The sequence below is a fragment of the Antedon bifida genome, chromosome 1 (assembly GCF_963402885.1).
Source record: "Antedon bifida chromosome 1, ecAntBifi1.1, whole genome shotgun sequence".
In the NCBI taxonomy this organism is placed as follows: Eukaryota; Metazoa; Echinodermata; class Crinoidea; order Comatulida; family Antedonidae; genus Antedon; species Antedon bifida.
In genome coordinates this window covers 19,461,147-19,480,368 of record NC_136226.1, presented here as the reverse complement: position 1 = coordinate 19,480,368, position 19,222 = coordinate 19,461,147, and the positions used below count along the sequence as shown (strand labels likewise).

General features: G+C 31.4%; 2 protein-coding genes across 2 annotated transcripts in view; one reads left to right on the top strand and one right to left on the bottom strand.

Moving 5' to 3' along the window:
- Positions 1 to 5,179, bottom strand: part of LOC144844575 (tuftelin-interacting protein 11-like) — a 120,225-nt gene extending 115,046 nt beyond the window's left edge. Inside the window, exon 1 of the mRNA XM_078701558.1 lies at positions 5,137 to 5,179. The gene's annotated coding sequence lies outside the window, so the exon portion shown is untranslated. The remainder of the gene's footprint in view (positions 1 to 5,136) is intronic.
- Positions 1 to 19,222, top strand: part of LOC144844456 (phospholipase D1-like) — a 72,450-nt gene that overhangs the window by 29,641 nt on the left and 23,587 nt on the right. Inside the window, exons 4-10 of the mRNA XM_078701392.1 lie at positions 5,326 to 5,454; positions 7,060 to 7,171; positions 7,596 to 7,661; positions 14,452 to 14,510; positions 14,906 to 15,010; positions 18,124 to 18,276; positions 18,645 to 18,791. Of these exons, the coding sequence (XP_078557518.1) occupies positions 5,326 to 5,454; positions 7,060 to 7,171; positions 7,596 to 7,661; positions 14,452 to 14,510; positions 14,906 to 15,010; positions 18,124 to 18,276; positions 18,645 to 18,791 (771 nt within the window). The remainder of the gene's footprint in view (positions 1 to 5,325; positions 5,455 to 7,059; positions 7,172 to 7,595; positions 7,662 to 14,451; positions 14,511 to 14,905; positions 15,011 to 18,123; positions 18,277 to 18,644; positions 18,792 to 19,222) is intronic.

The window sequence follows — 19,222 nt, the reverse complement described above, 5'->3', positions numbered from 1 at the left end:
TGATTGTCAAAATTTAAAAAAATGTTAATATGCAATTAATGATGATGTAATCAACATTTTTTCACTTAATTTTATAATAAATCATACATATGATATATAAACTTTAAGAAAATGAAATGAAAAATAGGGTTCACCGAGCATTCTGACAATCTATATTAATTTTAAAATTTAGCATATTTTCACCATTTTGTTAACTTACATCTGTCACTTTTTACGTGCTCATATAACACGGTTTTTCAAGTTGAAAAGTGAATAAAATAGGATGCTAATTGCTAAAGAAAGGTTGTAAAACAGAAATCGGGCAAAAAAAATGTGCATTAACGCTTAAAGCGCAGTACCTGAAACATACTCTAATTTCTTCAATTTTTAAAACATTAAGCACGTGTACGCATGCATTATATGTGCTACGCACATAATTGTTGGATAGCATGATTGGCTTTATATTTGATACATAGTTCATAAAACTAAAAAATAGTGATTTATTATATAAAATAAACCAAAATAAATTTACACTACTTTACAGTTATGTACAGTGTACAGTACTCATTTTTGTAAAAAATTAATAAAATTTAAATATGCACATTTAAAAAAAAAATAGATTTCAGTACTACAAGTTGGGTAGCAATGAATATAATATTTTATGGGCTTTTATTTTATACCAAATGGATCTTCCTAACACAAAATAAATTTGCACTATTTAATATACTCATTTTTGTCAAAAATTAATAAAATATGCCATTTAAAAAAAAAATCTAAATCATAATTACAGATTTTCAATGCAAGTTGGGTAGCCCATTTTATGGCCTTCATTTGATTATGCTACCAAATATTCATTTTTTGTATAAAAATAGTCAAATTATGCACATTTTCCAAGAATAATTAACAAATTCAATACAAGTTGGGTTGGTAGCATACAGTATTATATGGGCTTTCATTTGATGCTATACAGTTTATCCATTGACATTTTAAAAAGAATAATTAATTTAACCAGAATATGGGGTTTTTTGTCATTTTGGGTAAAAGGTCAGTAAAAGCATTTCCGGCCATTTTTTCGCTAAAAGTTTGTGTTAGACCAAATATAAATATGTATATTCTGAACAATTTGACACCAAAAGCAAATCTTTATGACAAGTGGTTTTCGAGATATAAGAACCACACATTTTAAACCTTTGACCCCGATTTTGGGAATTTTCGCCTTGGATAGCGAATTTAGCACACATCCCATGTTGTTCGTTGGGGTCAAATTATCCTATAACAATTGAGATATTCTCTCCTAAATTAAATGCATACAAATCTGACCTAGACTATTAGCGTCTTTTATATTCGTAAAGTTAGAACAGTCAAAAAGTAAAGTCTAAAGTTCCATATCCAGTATTGCTTTCATTTTTGAGCTTACAGATATTTCAAAGTGAAGGGATAGTGTATAACAAAATCAATAGCCGTAAATAGTTACAAATTTTTTTCTTGATACAATACTTAGTTGAAACAAGAAAGTTGCAAAATAATTACTCACCGACCTGGAAATTACTTTTACCACGCCAACGGTTAAAAATCTACTGATGAAATCAGAAATTTCATTTTAAAACTCTTCGTGATATCTTCCTAAAAGAGAATGGAGCAATATCGTAATGGTGAACACTGATGTTACTAAATCTACGTTTCGCGGGACATATGAAACAGATAAGGGTAGGTGTCCTAGGAGGAGATCCATACAAAAGCTTTTGCATTGTGTCTATTTCAGAATCTATATATAAATTTACGTACTGTAAGTAAGGGCAAAATTCGGTAAATCGTGCATTATTTCTAGAATGTTTAATCGATGATATATAAAGTTGATTAGAATCTCGGTACTGATTTTAACCACCTGATATAACCCTGTTTACTAATTAAATTGAGTTAGACAATTAGTTATGACAATTAAAATGAATTTAGGTTCAACGATTTGCCCCAAATAGGGGTATTTTCCGATCGTGGTATACACTGTCTAATGGATATCCTCTTGAAAAATACCTGCACACAATACTACGAGGACGCTTCGCATTTTCCAATCTTCTCCTACGATAATTGTTTTTAATAGCTAAAAACCGTTTGAACAGCTCGAGTACAGTATCATAATGTTGAAGACAGGCCGATTTTCTTAAAAAATACTATTTTGATAGATTTAATATACGTTTATACAAATGTATTGGTTTGCGATGAATGGAACATTCCAATCTCTCAGACTCCCAGTTTGTAGGTAAATTTATGAGCCCTTGGTTTAACACAAGTAGGTAAATTTATGGGCCCGTGGAGAATAAACTTAAAACTGAGATATATGTATTGCAATACTTTGACAATATTGTAAATGCCTATTAACCATTTTTGGTCACCATTTGAATCGAAATTTTCTTACTGTGAATGTGGTTACTGTTAGATATATATACACATATACAAAGAACATTTATTACTGTGGCTGTGGTTAGGCTCTACTGCTGGATATATGAACACATAATATACAAATAAAAACTTTATTACTGACAGTTGCTTCTCAACGTTTGTATTAATTAATAATTATAAAAAATATAAACGTCGTAGTGGTGTATCGTTACTATTTCAATCGACTATAACAGGGACAGTTTAAAAAAAGTATTAAATCGTAAATGTACTGTGTTTAGTGGTATATTATTGATAGGCCTATAAAACATTTAAAACAATATTTCGTTACTGAGTGGATAAAGAATATATTTAAAAATTGTTCTTTCCATCCTCTTCCCCATCCCTCAACTCTAATGTTATATACAAAACACAAATTGGGTTTGTTTAAATGAGTTCAAATAAAAAATTTGGACTAATTTTTAAGACAAGTTTCTCCTTCGGAAGTAGGCCTAATTCCCAGGGTGCTAATTTTAGTTGACTACAATAATCATCGTGTCTATTTATTTGTTTCTGAAAAGACAATGTATTTATAGTCCTGCGGTACGTTTTGAAATCGCCAGTTTTTTTACACTGAAATGACACGACCTAGATGGTACGCGAGCGAAGCGAGCGTACCATTTAGTTAAGCATAATTAGGTTATATGCATTATCATGCATATAACCTCTTGATTCTGTCACAATCTTTATTTATTTATTTATTTATTTATTTATTCTTTCCTTAGCACTATTTTGTCTGTCAATTATCTTGATATCAGTTTCATCTAGCTAAGTCAATTTTTCAGAGTATATTCCTTATGGCCAGGAATCGATGTGGTTATGTTTTCACGGTGCGCAATCATAAATTACGCGGTCTACGCACGATTTAATGAAATCACATTTGTAATCTTATCTTCACAAGCATGAATCACTTTTAAACAAAATTTGGTACTCATAAATTTCAGGTCATATTTCATCATATGGCAATATAATTACGTGCGTAGTGCATATACTCCCGCATAACATTTTTAAAATTGTCAAAATTTATTTTCGATGAAATTAGAGTGCGTTTCAGGCAATTTTAAGCGTTTAAAAAATTGCCATGAGTGCGCAGGTTTTTGCATGCGCACTGCGTGTTAAACGTTAATGCGCATTCTTTTTGTCCGATTTCTGTTGTACAACCTTTCTTTAATAATATCATCATATTTTATTCACTTTTCAACGCAAAATTACGTTATACGAGCACGTCAAAAGTGACAGGCTACGCACGTGTAAGTTAAAAAAAATGGTGAAAGTATGCTTATTTTTAAAATTAATATAGATCGTCAGAATGCTTGGGAACACCTATTTTTTATTTCATTTTCTTGAAGTGTATGTATCATGTATGATTTATTATTAAATGAAGAGAACTAAAGTTGATTAAGTCATCATTAATTGCATATTAAATTTAAAAAAATTAATTTCGACAATCAAACAAATTATGACATTTTCTTAGGCCAAAATAACAAACTTAACATTAACTTTCTTCCTTCAAAAGTTCATATATTAAAGTTAAAAGTATATAGTTTGACAGTGCATCATTTTTTCACATTTTTATAGATGTCATCATAGTAAAAAATTATAATTCATTGCGGTATGTAATAATCTATCTTGCCAAAGTGGTTACTGCAAAGTAAATACACGGAGGAATTTTTCTACAACTTTTATTCAGTTGTGTATGGCTCGGTGGTCTGTGCTCGTGTCTATGGCATTCAATGTACCGAGATCGAGTCTCACCTTGGGAAACGAAATAAGATTTTTTTTTTATTATCCATATTGTTTATTCAATTTTATTTTTTAGTGTATAGATTATAGTTTATACACATAATTTATAATGAAATCTAGGTAAAAAGTAAGTAATGTCTTTATTACTATGTAACAATGTGGTTTATAACATTATACGCAGAGTGATCTTTGGTCGGATTGTGATACCGGCTATTGTATTCGCGTTAGCAAGATCCTATCATATATTATAAATAATTAAAGATTCTGAGAAAAACAATCAATATATCTTTTAAATATCAATTATCTTTATTTAAATCAATGCATATAACCTATAATTCGTCATAGTGACGAATTAAATCTAGTTTATATTTAGATTGTATGGATGAACACTGTGATTTGTCCTAATAATTCTCATAAAACAAATCACCTTTGTACCTCATGTTGCTTTAAATCCCCCCAAAAGTATCCAAGCAGTATGTTCTAGTAAAACAGCATGATGAACCAATTGCTCTGTAGCCACCAAAATATCGGGATGTCAAACTAGGTGATCATGTCTGGATAATTGTGAACAGCCAACCTGGTGCACATAGAGAACACATACAGAAACTTAATGCAAATTTCCTTAACTTGAAAGACAAAAAAACAGTTGTTCTCTGTTGGCACCCAATTTTGTTTAATATTGCCATATATCTTTGGGTATATAATCCCTCTTCGGTTCTAATCTCCCCTCCTACGTTATGTCTGATTTTAATAACAAACAGCCATATCCCTAGTTATTAGTCCCAGATTGACTGTTGGTTTGGGTGTAGGCCTCTCTCTAGCCAGTACAGATGCTTAATACCAATGATTTTTTTCCTGAACCAGGGTTTCCCCGTGTATAGTCCAACCCCCACAAAGTCGGCCCGATTTCGTGTTCTAGGAGAGTGGGGGATTATACCAGAAGATATAAGGATTAATAAATTCAAATTAAGCAAATTTAAGGAAAAGTTAAGACGATTTTTTTCCTAAGCAAGTTTGATAAATCCGGCCCAGGCTTTACACTTTTTTTTTTATTACTTTTTACATGGTGATTTTATGTTTATGTTTTAATTAAGTAAATATTCCAATAGGCACATTGTGCTATTGTGGTTGTAGAATTGTTTGTCTTATTACTTCCTCTTTTTCATTTAGGTACTATGTTGAGGTGAGACATGGAGAGTTTACTTGGACTGTTAAGCACAAGTTTAATCACTTTCGGAGGTTACATGAGGAAATTCTATTATATAAAGCTCAACTGAATGTTCCTATCCCAACTCAAAGGTAAAAATCATGTGGTGGACTTTTTCATCAATCAATTCTCCCAATTTAGAAATGAATTACCAAACCCTATTGTGTTAAAGACCTCGACCAGAGACTCAAGAGAAATCTCAAAAACAGAGACTCCCAATAAAACTTATCAATATTACCTTAAACTAACAGTTACCCATGTTCTGCCAAGCCTTTTCTGCCTTGTGATTATATACTAATTCGCATTGGAGCAGTAAATATAATAAAAGAGCACTCTTTCCTAATAAAAGTTCTGACAATTATTTAAAAAAAGAAATTGTATCAACTATTTACGGCCATTGATTTTGTTATACACAAAGTATTCCTTCACTTTGAAATATCTGTAAGCTAAAAAATAAAAGCAATACTCATGGATATAGATATTTATTGTGTTAAATTTTTAAATTGTTCTGTGTGAATTTAATCTAAGGTGTGCGCATCAGAAAGTAACAAAGTGCATATGTCAAATAGGAGGGCAAGAAGGAGATGAGAGGGACATGCACGTTGAACTCAGTCAATCAGTCGGCAGTTTAAACATTTAATGATAAAATATGAATTGGTTATTTATAGAAATAGATGTGAAGTATTTGAATAATAAAACTACAACTGCTTACTTTGAATTGAAATCAACACAAAAAAGTGCACATGGTGGTGGTATTCAAAATTAGATGATGCGTGTGGACACTAATGAAACTATAAAATACCAAACTATATATTTTGGGTGTTTTTCGTTGTGTATTATTTGATATTTTGTTTCCCTACAATTTTTGACCTTTTGTAAAAATAATATATAATAAAAAAATAATAAAAATAAACCAGGTCATTCCTTGCTTGTCTTAAATGTGTACGTCTTATGGTAAATTATGACAAAAGAGAGAAACAATGCACTACCTATAGTAGCTTGTGGTGTATGGCCTCTTGTGGATGGTCTTTAGACTTAGCCTAGCTAGGCTTAGTTTTGTAGACCTCTGGTAAACATCAGTAACGTACGGACATCGTATGCTAGCTATAGGCCTATCTAGTTGCTGCATTCATTTTTGTTTCTGTTTTTGTCAGAATCCGTTAATACAAATTGGGTGAAACCCGTTATTTTTGCTGAAACGTTAAAATTCTTCCATTTGTTTTTGACCATCATGATCGATCGAAATTGGGTGACTTACAGAAGAAAAACTAAAATATAAATCCGCATGCATGTTGGGATATATAGCGAGCTGCTTAAATTATTAGAATCGACTTATTTTTCACATTTTTAACCATTTAAAGATGAAAAAAGTTATTTATTTTTATATTGAATGTAGTTTGTGACCTTAAATTAGATCTAACAAACGTGGGGAAATAGTGATGTGTTTGCAATGGGTCACATTTACCTATAGATAAAATAAAAAAGTGGAATAAAACACGACCTAAATCATACAAATAATCTCATATTTCTCACACATTGTTATATAATTGTTATGTGGTAATATAATGTACATGGTAAGTTGTTTTCATGTTCAACAAAATATCAAACCATTTGGATTTGTTTTGTTTGTGTTTTAATCATTGACATTTTTTTTTCAATTTTGTTGATATTTTTTTTTTTTTTTTTTTAATGTTTAGTCACATAGAACTAAGGAAATCTTACAAGCATAATAGAAGCACAAAAGATTTGGCACACTTTCCACGGACACTAGATGGGATGATTACATCATCTGAAATGCCAAAACGAATGGTAAGGTTGCATTATTTTAGAGTATCACTGCCTTTCCCTATTAGTAGATTACAACGTCTTCTAATTTATACTTCTAATATATTGCAACAATAACTAAAAATTGCAATTTACAAGTGAGTGCTGCGAGCAGATCTGTAAAAAAAATGAATGTTGAGAGGAAAAGTCATAAACTTTTATGGCAAACAGTGATCTTTCACGATGAGATCCAGAGAATTAACTATGCAGTAATAATCAGACTTATCTTAATTTTACAATTCAGAAAAAAAAGTAATGTTCTGCAACTGTATTACCAAGTGATAACAATAAACAATTACCCAATGGAATATTTGTAATGCATATTTTACTGAAGCAATATGGTTTATTGAATTATTATTATAATATTATACATACTTATGTATTTTTTTCATTCTTCATCGGAATGCAGCAAGCACTAGAAGGGTACTTACAAGGAATTGCTAAAAACCCTCTTTACAGAAATCATCCGAAAGCGGTAAGTTATTTATATTAAATTTTATATTATTTTTTCACTATTTTGTTTCATTTGAAAAGAATGTCTTGTACTCCACCAACAGCCAAATACCATAGTAATACCAGTAACATAAAAAAAAAACCTTTCGAACAGTAATTATATTAGTGTGGTGAAAAACTGTTTTAGTTTTCTGCTACAGTATTACCAAACCCAGACTTGGAAAAATGAATAATTGAGATGATTTTTAAAAGCATGTCAAAATTATAGATAAAAAGGTAAAAATTACCTAAAACTAATTAAGGCGCTCACTATTAAAAATAGAAAGATATATTGACATCTATAATAGTAAACATGAGTATTTCACTGTTCTCGTAGCAAAGGCGAAGAAATGTCAGGAATATTGTATTTTAGCGTGATGTGACACAAAATTGGCATTATCAGGATATTTGTTTTTGTTTATCCAAAATATCGGGAGAAATCGTAATAGGAGAGCGGGAGATGACACACAATATCGCGAGACTCTCTGTTATCTAGATGTATTCTTGTTGTAAAATATGTACTTGCTGAATGTTTAATAGTAATATTAGACCTGACTGAGAAAATAAATGAAAGACAGGATGACACTTGAAAGTGTTTTGGTTACAAGTACATTGCATGTTAAAAGGAAAAGAGATGCGATATTATTATTAACCATACATCATGATTTGATTAATGAAGTAGTGATGATGTTACAGTGCACTCTTGTTGTAAGTAGTCCATCTTGATGAAATGTTAAAAATGTATTGTCACCCCGAAAAAATAATTTTTAACAAAATTTTTGTTGAATAGTTATCCACATTGACCAAAAATTAGATTTAAAAAAAAAATGTTTTTACCTGAAAAAACTGTAATTTAAAGCAAAACATGGTCAAATTGGCTGGCAGCCAATGGGTTTTTGGTTGAATTTAACCATTTATTTTGTCATTTTATAAGTGAAAACATTTTTTTTTTTCGTTTTTTTTTCTATGGAAGCGATTAACTTTATTAAAACTACAAAATAACATATTCAAAGTCTGATTTAATTAATCTTCATTTTTCATGTTTTTGGGGGACAATACATCTTTAAACCAAAAGATGATAATAATAATAATGACTAGACATGAAACTCGTCACTTTGACGAGTTAGTTATCGCCACGTGCACGTCATACGTTGGAATATTGCACACAGATAAAGATTATGGCATTATGACAAGAACTGAAGAATATGATTTGCTGTTAGTGCTGAATTTTGTGTCATATAGTATATACATGCAAACAGTATAAGCTGTATACATATTACATACAGTGTAGAATAGGTGAAATTACGGGACCCGCCATTTATTCCAATTTTTAACATGGCGACGGTATCAAAATGAAACACTTAGATAGCAATTTCAGAAGGAAATTATCTCAGGAACAACATATTAACGTGTAGAAGAAATTTGAATACGTAAAATATAGATGCGCACACTTTTAAATGTGATGAACTATTACGCAAAATATGAAAATACGACTTTTTTTATTCAACTGGCCATATGATGACGTCACAACATCCGATTGGCAAAATGTTTACATGAATTCGTATCTACAATCCAATAGCTTCCAGAAAACGTTTTAATCGTGATTATCACATTTTATTCTTACGAGCTATTACAGATTAAAATTTACTGTAAAGATGAAATTAATGACCCACGTAATTAAAATTTTTAGGCATGATGACGTCATAAAAATTAAAATATTTTTATCTCATGCTAAAGAAAGTTGATTGACCTACACAATATATAAATGTAGGAGAAAAAGGAATACAGATAAGCGCGATGCGCTCCATTGAATGTGATGAGCAATAACGAAAGAGACAAAAATCCTATATTTTACATTCGTGTGGCCATACGATGACGTCACAATGTTTTTTTAGCCTTATTGATGCATGATCCGATATCTACAACTCATCAACTTCTAGATTTTGTAATAAAAATAAACGGTTAACGGTTTACTTTAGAAACTATGACTGTTTAAAAAAAGACATAATTTTGACGATTTTTTAAGCTTTTTCATAAAAAACGCGCACGAATTGTCTAATTCAACGTGTTCGTATGGCGTTATTTAAACTGGAAAAGGTCTAAATTGTTTTCAAAATCACTAGGAAAGGCTTGAAAAATATAATTCAAGAGAAAAAAATATGTTCTTAACGCTATGTGCGCACCGCGCGCGTAAAAAATTGCGCGCCCGTGGGAATTTTTGACATGCTCAAAATGACAAGAAACGCGTAAAAAGTTGATTAGAAATTAATTTTGCGCATTTTGAAATTTTAAATGCGCGTGCGCGCGTAACTTCTTGTGAAACATGCCATTTTTAATCCGTAGAAAGTTTGCCCCTGATATGACTTAAATTTTGTCAAAGTGTCAATACTAAATGACTTTTGGTTTTTAATCTATGATCAATCATTGAAATTCATAAAATTGCGCGTAAGTCACGTTGCGCAACTATGACGTCATTCAAAAATAGGAGGTGCACAACTTCACGTAAATGCCCATATGTTGTCAAAGTTATGAAATGTTATGTTTACACATTTTAGAGGAACGCGACTCACAAAAAGGAAGGAAGGAAAGAAGAACTAGACATGAAACTCGTCACTTTGACGAGTTAGTTATCCGCACCACGACAAACGCCATGTGCACGTAATACGTTGGAATATTGCACACAGATAAAGATTATGGCATTATGACAAGAACTGAAAAATATGATATGCTGTTAGTGCTGAATTCTGTCAATTTTGTGTCATATAGTATATACATGCAAACAGTATAATCTGTATACATATTACATACAGTGTAGAATAGGTGAAATTACGGGACCCGCCATTTATTCCAATTTTTAACATGGCGACGGTATCAAAATGAAACACGTAGATAGCAATTTCAGAAGAAAATTATCTCAGGAACAACATATTAACGTGTAGAAGAAATTTGAATACGTAAAATATAGATGCGCACCCTTTTAAATGTGATGAACTATTACGCAAAATATGAAAATACGACTTTTTTTATTCAACTGGCCATATGATGACGTCACAACATCCGATTGGCAAAATGTTTACATGAATTCGTATCTACAATCCAATAGCTTCCAGAAAACGTTTTAATCGTGATTATCACATTTTATTCTTACGAGCTATTACAGATTAAAATTTACTGTAAAGATAAAATTAATGACCCACGTAATTAAAATTTTTAGGCATGATGACGTCATAAAAATTAAAATATTTTTATCTCATGCTAAAGAAAGTTGATTGACCTACACAATATATAAATGTAGGAGAAAAAGGAATACAGATAAGCGTGCTGCGCTCCATTGAATGTGATGAGCAATAACGAAAGAGACAAAAATCCTATATTTTACATTCGTGTGGCCATACGATGACGTCACAATGTTTTTTTAGCCTTATCGATGCATGATCCGATATCTACAACTCATCAACTTCTAGATTTTGTAATAAAAATAAACGGTTCACGGTTTACTTTAGAAACTATGACTGTTTAAAAAGAGACATAATTTTGACGATTTTTTAAGCTTTTTCATAAAAAATGCGCACAAATTGTCTAATTCAACGTGTTCGTATGGCGTTATTTAAACTGGAAAAGGTCTAAATTGTTTTCAAAATTACTAGTAAAGGCTTGAAAAATATAATTCAAGAGAAAAAAATATGTTTTTAACGCTACGTGCGCACCGCGTGCGTAAAAAATTGCGCGCCCGTGGGAATTTTTGACATGCTCAAAATGACAAGAAACGCATAAAAAGTTGATTAGCGCATTTTGAAATTTTAAATGCGCGTGCGCGCGTAACTTCTTGTGAAACATGCCATTTTTAATCCGTAGAAAGTTTGCCCCTGATATGACTTAAATTTTGTCCAAGTGTCAATACTAAATGACTTTTGGTTTTTAATCTATGATCAATCATTGAAATTCATAAAATTGCGCGTAAGTCACGTTGCGCAACTATGACGTCATTCAAAAATAGGAGGTGCACAACTTCACGTAAATGCCCATATGTTGACAAAGTTATGAAATGTTATGTTTACAAGTTTTTGAGATACGCGAGACACAAAAATGAGGGAGAAAGAAATAAGAAAAAAAAAAAAAAAAAGTAACAGGACGATTACAAGGAGTTATCCGCTACTAAGCGGATAACTAATAATACAGAAAAACTAGATTTGACGAGTTCTGGTTATCCGCGCAAACGCAACATGCACATACGTTTATTTTATATGAACGCCGACAATTATTATGCCATCTTATGACATGAAATAAATATGTTTACAGTGCTGAATTGTACCTATTTTGTAGCATACAGCATATTACAGAATTTACAGAATACACTGTATATGTTATATACAGTGTAGCATAGACGAAATTACGAGACCCATCTTTTAAATCCAATTATTAACACGATGACGTCATCAAATTGACATATAAAGATAACTATTTTAGAAGATAATTATCTAAATAATTACATTAATACAAATTTGAAGAATTTTGGGCACGTAAAAGTGAGATGCGCTCTCGTTTAAACGCAATGAACTTTTACCCAAGAGATGCAAATATGACTTTTTGAATTCAACTGGTCATATGATGACGTCATGACATCAGATATACAAAATTTGAATATGAATTCATATCTACAATTCAACAACTTCTATAATAAGTTTTAATCAAGAGCGTCACTTTTTATTCTGACGAGCTATAACAGATTAAAATTTACTGTAAAAATGGAAATAAGTGAACCACGTTATTTACATTTTTAGACATGATGACGTCATAAAAATTAAAATATTTTTAACTCATGCGAAAAACAATTGATTGATATTAAAATCTCGGGGGAAATGGAATACGTATAAGCGAGATGCGCTCTGTTGAATGTAATGAGCAATAACGAAAGAGAAAAAAATCCTATATTTTACATTCGTGTGGCCATACGATGACGTCATAATATCCGAGAGGTAAAAATTCTGCATGAATTCATATCTACAGTATATCTTCTAACATAATAAGTTAAAGAAATTGGGGGTCACCTTCGATCCTGAAGAGCTATAATAGATTCAAAATTGGCATCATTTTGACAATATTTTATAACTTTTTCAACTAAAACGCACGCAAATTGTCTAAATCAACGTGTTCGTATGACGTCATTTTAACTTTAAATGATGTCAATCTTTTTTAAAATGACTAGAAAAGGCTGTAAAATCATGATTCAAGAGAAAAAAACATGATTTACATGCTCCGCGCGCACCTTACGCGTAAATTTTTTCGCGCGCGTGGGAATTTTTGACATGCTTAAAATTTCATGATCAGCATAAAAAGTTGATTAGAAATTAATTTTGCGCATTTTGAAATTTTAAATGCGCGTGCGCGCGTAACTTCTTGTGAAACATGCCATTTTTAATCCATAGAAAGTTTGCCCTTGATATGACTTAAATTTTCACTAAGGTTCATGAAAGAATATTTGTTGGTTCTACAGTTATGATCAGTTATATAAATTCACAAAATCGCGCGTAACTTACGCAACGCGGCTCTGACATCGTCGAAAAGCTTGGCTGCACATCTACACTTCAATGTCAATCTTTTTACCAAGTTATACAAAGTTAAGTTCACAAGCAATAGGGGATATGCTGTAGACAAAAATCCGGGAAAGAAAGAAGAATAACAAAGAAGATGATGAAGAAAAAGATATTTACAATCACAAGGGTTATCCTGCAACTAAGTTGCGGATAACCAAAAATATTGATCTCATACAATAACAAGGAGTTATCCGCTTGGTATACCAAGCGGATAACTAATAATACATGCTCTAGGTCTATAATATTCCTTTAAGTTAAGGGATTAGTAGAACCTATTTTATTTTATCTTGTGTTTACTTATTAATCCTATATTGACCATTTTTGACTATATTTTTATATACAGTATACACTTTTACTCCATTTTCTTGAAAAGTGTAAAAGATGGTTTTTGCAATCAATTGTAACTAGCAGTCTTGAAATGGAATAACAACCATTTTATTGGTAATATTATATCCAATCAATTTGGTTGATTCTCCTGAGGATTGATAACACTTCCATTAAATTATGCATTGTGTTTGTTGAACACTGACAATTATTATTATTATTATTATAATATTATGACTGACTTAAATCTTGTTTTTCCTATACCCCTTTCACACCAAAACTTCGGAGTGATCTCTAGAGACACCTCGGGGTGATCTCCAGAGACACCCTAGGGTTTGTGACCATTTGAAACGTCAAAAAACTCCGGGGGTACCCTAGTCACACCAACCTAGCAACACTGTAAATACCGCCCTCTATTTTGTTTTTTTACTTAGCGACGATCATTAGAATCATTTTAATTGATAATATTTTTCATTTAATATTTACTTTCAAAAGTCTCAGAAGTCATATAATGTTTTATTAATACTACTATTTTTTAGACCCGCTATATATTTTGTACAAATTGAAATAAAACTAAAGCAATGAATGATCATGTGAGGATGACCTTTTGACCTAAAAACTCTGGAGTTTCCTTTCACACCAAAACACTGGTGTGCCCTGTAGTTCGCCCCTTTGGAAAACGTTCAGCTGTTCAACCCTGCTGTTTTGAACTCCGGAGTTGTTTGATTTTACCTTTCACACCAAAATACTGGGGCGTCAACTCCGGAGTGTCTCAGGAGTTTTGCTTTTGGTGTGAAAGGGGTATATATTATACTGTATGGTAATATTACATAAGATTTGTTTGCGTTTTTTCAGCTAGAATTTTTGGAGATTAGTCATTTGTCATTTGTCAATGATCTTGGACCAAAAGGAAAGTAAGATAAACATTTGTTACTTCATTTATCCCAAAGTATGTTGTTCTCTATAAATACACCATTCATAAGAATAGATAAGTGGGATGATGCAGAGACTTTTTAGTCGCGTGCAACGCGACTCTACAGCTTACTATGTCGGTTGGTCGGTAAACACTAACTTGAGCACGCAACTGCAGCCATGTTACCTTTTAATCTTTGTTTCTATGGCAGATGCTCTAATAATAACTTTTAGTTGAAAGAACACTATCATTTAATAAAGTGAATTTTTTTTTGAAGAAGGTTAGTTTGAGAAACACCTCCATAGGCTTATCACATGACTTACACTTACAGTATATTCTCTTGTTAAGTTGGATATTGTGGTTTTCAAATTATGTGATGGTGTTTTTTTTTTTCAGAGAAGGATGGGTTGAGAAGCGGTCTGGGGGTCATCATGTGGCTCAAGGGTGTTGTGGTTGTATGTCATACTGTATTGAATGCTTCACTGCACACTATAACAAAAGGTATTTAGACTAATTCAGGGGCTAGGGATATTTCAGCATATTTAAAGCTTTTCATACTTGGCCTTTAAATTTACATTATTAAATTGATTCAAATTATGAATAATTTCTAATTAAGGTAAGGTAAAGTCTTAAAACTTATTTGCTAACAGCTGTAGTGTGTGCATTTGCGGAGGTACGCAAGCGAGTCTGACTTTCTCAACAATGCAGTGACCGAACCGGAGCTTGGATGCGAGTCCAATGCTCTTAGTACTGCGCCACAGTTTCTCCACCATTTCTAATTAAAAAGTATTAAGTGTATACACAATCTAAGCCTGAGCAACAACAGGAAACAAGATTCTTTTCAAATAAATTGTGACCCCTTTGGTGATTAGTTTGCAATTGACCTTCATGTTGGTTTAACACAAAACAAGCTGACAGCTTCCCAGCTTAACTTTGCCTGGTGGCTTTAATGCAATTAACCCAGCATAGTTAGACTTAAGAATAATTTACCAGGTGAGATGCATATTTGAATTTAGCATGGCACATTTGCATTGAATCATATGTTACCTAATTTGCGAAAAAAATAAATTTTATTAAAATTATTATTAGTAGTATTATTTATGTATTCATTTGAGTATAATACTATGTATATAGGTTAAACAATTTAAATATTAAAGACGAAATAAAATAAATAAATAAATAAAACAATATGCAGAAAGTTTATGTGGACGCGGCTGGTACAACAACGAAAGCTATTCAAGATTTTAAGTAAATATTGGTGTTAATTTAACTTATTAAATATGTATTGTCCCTAAAAACATGAAAAAATAATCAAATCAGACTTTGAGACCATTTTGCAGTTTTAAGTAATATTCACATCTAAAGAAAAAAACAACAAAAATAATGATGACAGACAATTTGACTATTTTTGTTGACCTACAACTATAGCTGTCAGTAGGGTCCAACATCAACCTGGACCTGGATCATTATACTCCAATAAAGCAGGAAAACTGCATCACACTAGAGTTTGTATGACCCGACCTTTAGTTGTTGATATGACTGAGTTGATTGTGATTCATTGTCCATTATGCCGAAGTTTTTTTTAAGTCCATTTTTAAATTGAGAAATTTTAACAAAGTCCAATATGTTGTGTGGTAATTCATTCCAATGAATTCCATTCTTATTTCAAAGTATTGAATGCTAAATTAGCTGATAGACCATTAGCCACCTGATATTATCATCTTACCAAAATTCTTCTGGACATTCAATTTCGCTCTGAAACCCAGCTTTACCGAATAATTATCGTCCTGTATCTCTGTATCAACGTTATTTAAAATGTGATTTTCTTAAATCTAATGTTAATGTTAAATTTGATCCTCTACATATGGTTTTGTTAATGATACAGCAATGGCACACTCCACTAAGGCGCAGAATTGGTCATAGCAATAAATAGCAAACTATATAGCCATCAAATAGCATAACCATAGATAGCAAACAAATAGCTGTGTGATTGCTATACTTGATATAGCCATAAATAGCAAACAAATAGCTGTGCAATTTAACCCTTAGACTTCAATAGCATATCAGTAGCAACCACAATTGCTTTCCGAGCTATAGCAGAAATACCAGCTATAGCAGTAAACACCTAACCCTTAGACTTCAATAGCATAATAGCATATCAGTAGCAACCACAACTGCTTTTCAAGCTATAGCAGAAATAGCAGCTATAGCAGTAACACTTAACCCTTAGACTTCAATAGCATAATAGCATATCAGTAGACTTGATAACATAACGACAGTCCCACTGTCTATTTGACCAATAATGGCACAACTAGCATTAACTAACATGGTCATAGCACCAAATTAGCAAAAAAATCTGTATGTCTTAACACAGAAAAAAGCAGATACAAACACAAAACAGCCAATCCTGCGCTTTACTCAATTAAATGCTATGGAGTTTGATATGTCAATTCATCCTTCAATGTATTTTGTTATGCCGATGACTTTCTCCTTTTTATCTTAACATAAACTGATTAGCATATACTGATAATTGTGTTAATTAGTATCATGTTTTGAGATTCATTCCGAACAAGACAACTTGTACAATTTCTGGAAAGAATAATGTTAATCCTGAAACCATGTTGTTTCCTCGATAATTGTAATCCGAAAGTCACAGATTCTGTAATAATATATCTTGGTGTCACATATCAATGACATAAAATCCTCTTGTTCAAGACAGAATCAATAAATGCAATTTACTCCCCACTCCCATGTCATATATGGAAAACTATCGATTTTAACATATTTATTAATACAAGTTATTAGTACAATTCAAAACCTTAAAAAAACAGTGATGGGACTACCTAAGTACTATAGGAATACACCTGTATTACTTGTAATAAATAAAGGTTAAAAGTTCTATTAAACAGATACTCGGTAATACAGTAACTGGAAATAAAAAGATATATATATATCCATCTTGCTAATACTCTGATAGATAAGATTAAGTATGTTTAAATGATAGATAAGATTAAGTATATTTAAATGATAGATAAGATTAAGTATGTTTAAATGATAGATAAGATTAAGTATGTTTAAATGATAGATAAGATTAAGTATGTTTAAATGATAGATAAGATTAAGTATGTTTAAATAACTACTACCTGTCAAACCATATCTTCGATAAGTGAAGATGATGAACAAACAACTAAAAAGTAATTAATGCAATCACCATGGCGTATGTGACACCGTTACAACTGTATTCGCAAGAGCCCCATACACATACAAATAGCGACCATATTAATTATCTTAAAGTCTTTCTGAGGGCGTTATATTGTTTCCATTTTGTTTTGTTTTGCTTTTTCTTTTGTATTTTTTTTTTGGTAATGTATCTGTACATTTCTGGAGGCTTTATCAATTAAATTGAATATATGTTTTACCTTAAATTTTTGGTTAAAATTATTTATTCAGAGGAATTTACTTAATCTGAAAGAGATAGGTTAATTTTAGTATTTATAAGATGTTTTATGACATTATTGATAAAGAGTAGAGTCAATTACACTGTTATCATGATTAAATACTTTCTTACTTTTTTTCAATGAATAATCTAAAACCATATTTAATATATTGTGTAGGTGGTTTGTTGCCAAAGACTCATTTGTTGCTTATGTGCAACCAGATGATGGACATCTACGAGCTGTCTTACTTATGGACAGACATTTTGTTGCTAGAAGTGGGAAGGAACATCTTGGTGATATAAGAAGTCTTTTAATCTCAAATCAGTTCAGGTACCCTTCTACTTTAAACAAATAAATATATGTTTAGCTCTAGCTGTACATTACAAATTTCATTACGTTTTTTAGTCAAAATTACACACACATGTACACTTATTAGTATTATTCATTTTGTGAATATATTGCTATATAACAGTGCCATAAAAACCTTAAGTGTTGCAATGAAATCGAATTAATGATGATTGGATAGGCCTACTAAAAGATGCATTGTACTTTAGCTTTAGTTCCTTTACTAGAAGTAGAAGTCTTTTAAAACAGAGCAAAATTTGTAATGTACTACACCCACATCCATTTGGTCATGTGAAACACATATATTTAACTGATAGTTATTAGTCAGGTCATTGTTTTATTTGTGTTTGTAGGGATCTTGTTGTGAGGTGCCGTAATCGACACATTGCACGCGAATGGATGGTACAGATTATGTTAATGGCTGAGGCATGTGAATACACATACAGCAACCAACGATTTGACTCATTTGCTCCAGTACGTAATGCAAGTTATGCCAAATGGTATGTGCCCTATCTTGCAACTTTGTTTTGTATGTAATTTACTTTTCATTCATCTAGATTATAAAAATAGAAAACCTTAAAGAAACCCCAAGAAGATTTTGCAATTTCTGTTTTCTGTCTAATTCATCATTGAGTGAGATTGAATTACATTGAATAAGTAATGTTATACTCAGTAAAGTCAATATCGTAATTGTGTTAGATATACACTGTATGAAATCATACCTAGTTGTTGTACGTCAATGCACTTTATTTCTTTGCTGCTGAAAATAGTGAATAGAACATTGAGCAATGAATTTGATAGTGACCATATTTTTATATTGTTTGAAGGTTTGCATGGCAAAATCAAATGTTGATATAAAGTTTGCGGTACACCACGTATATTAGTTCTGAGTTTCAGAACTAATATGGGTGGTGTATAGCAAACTTTGTAT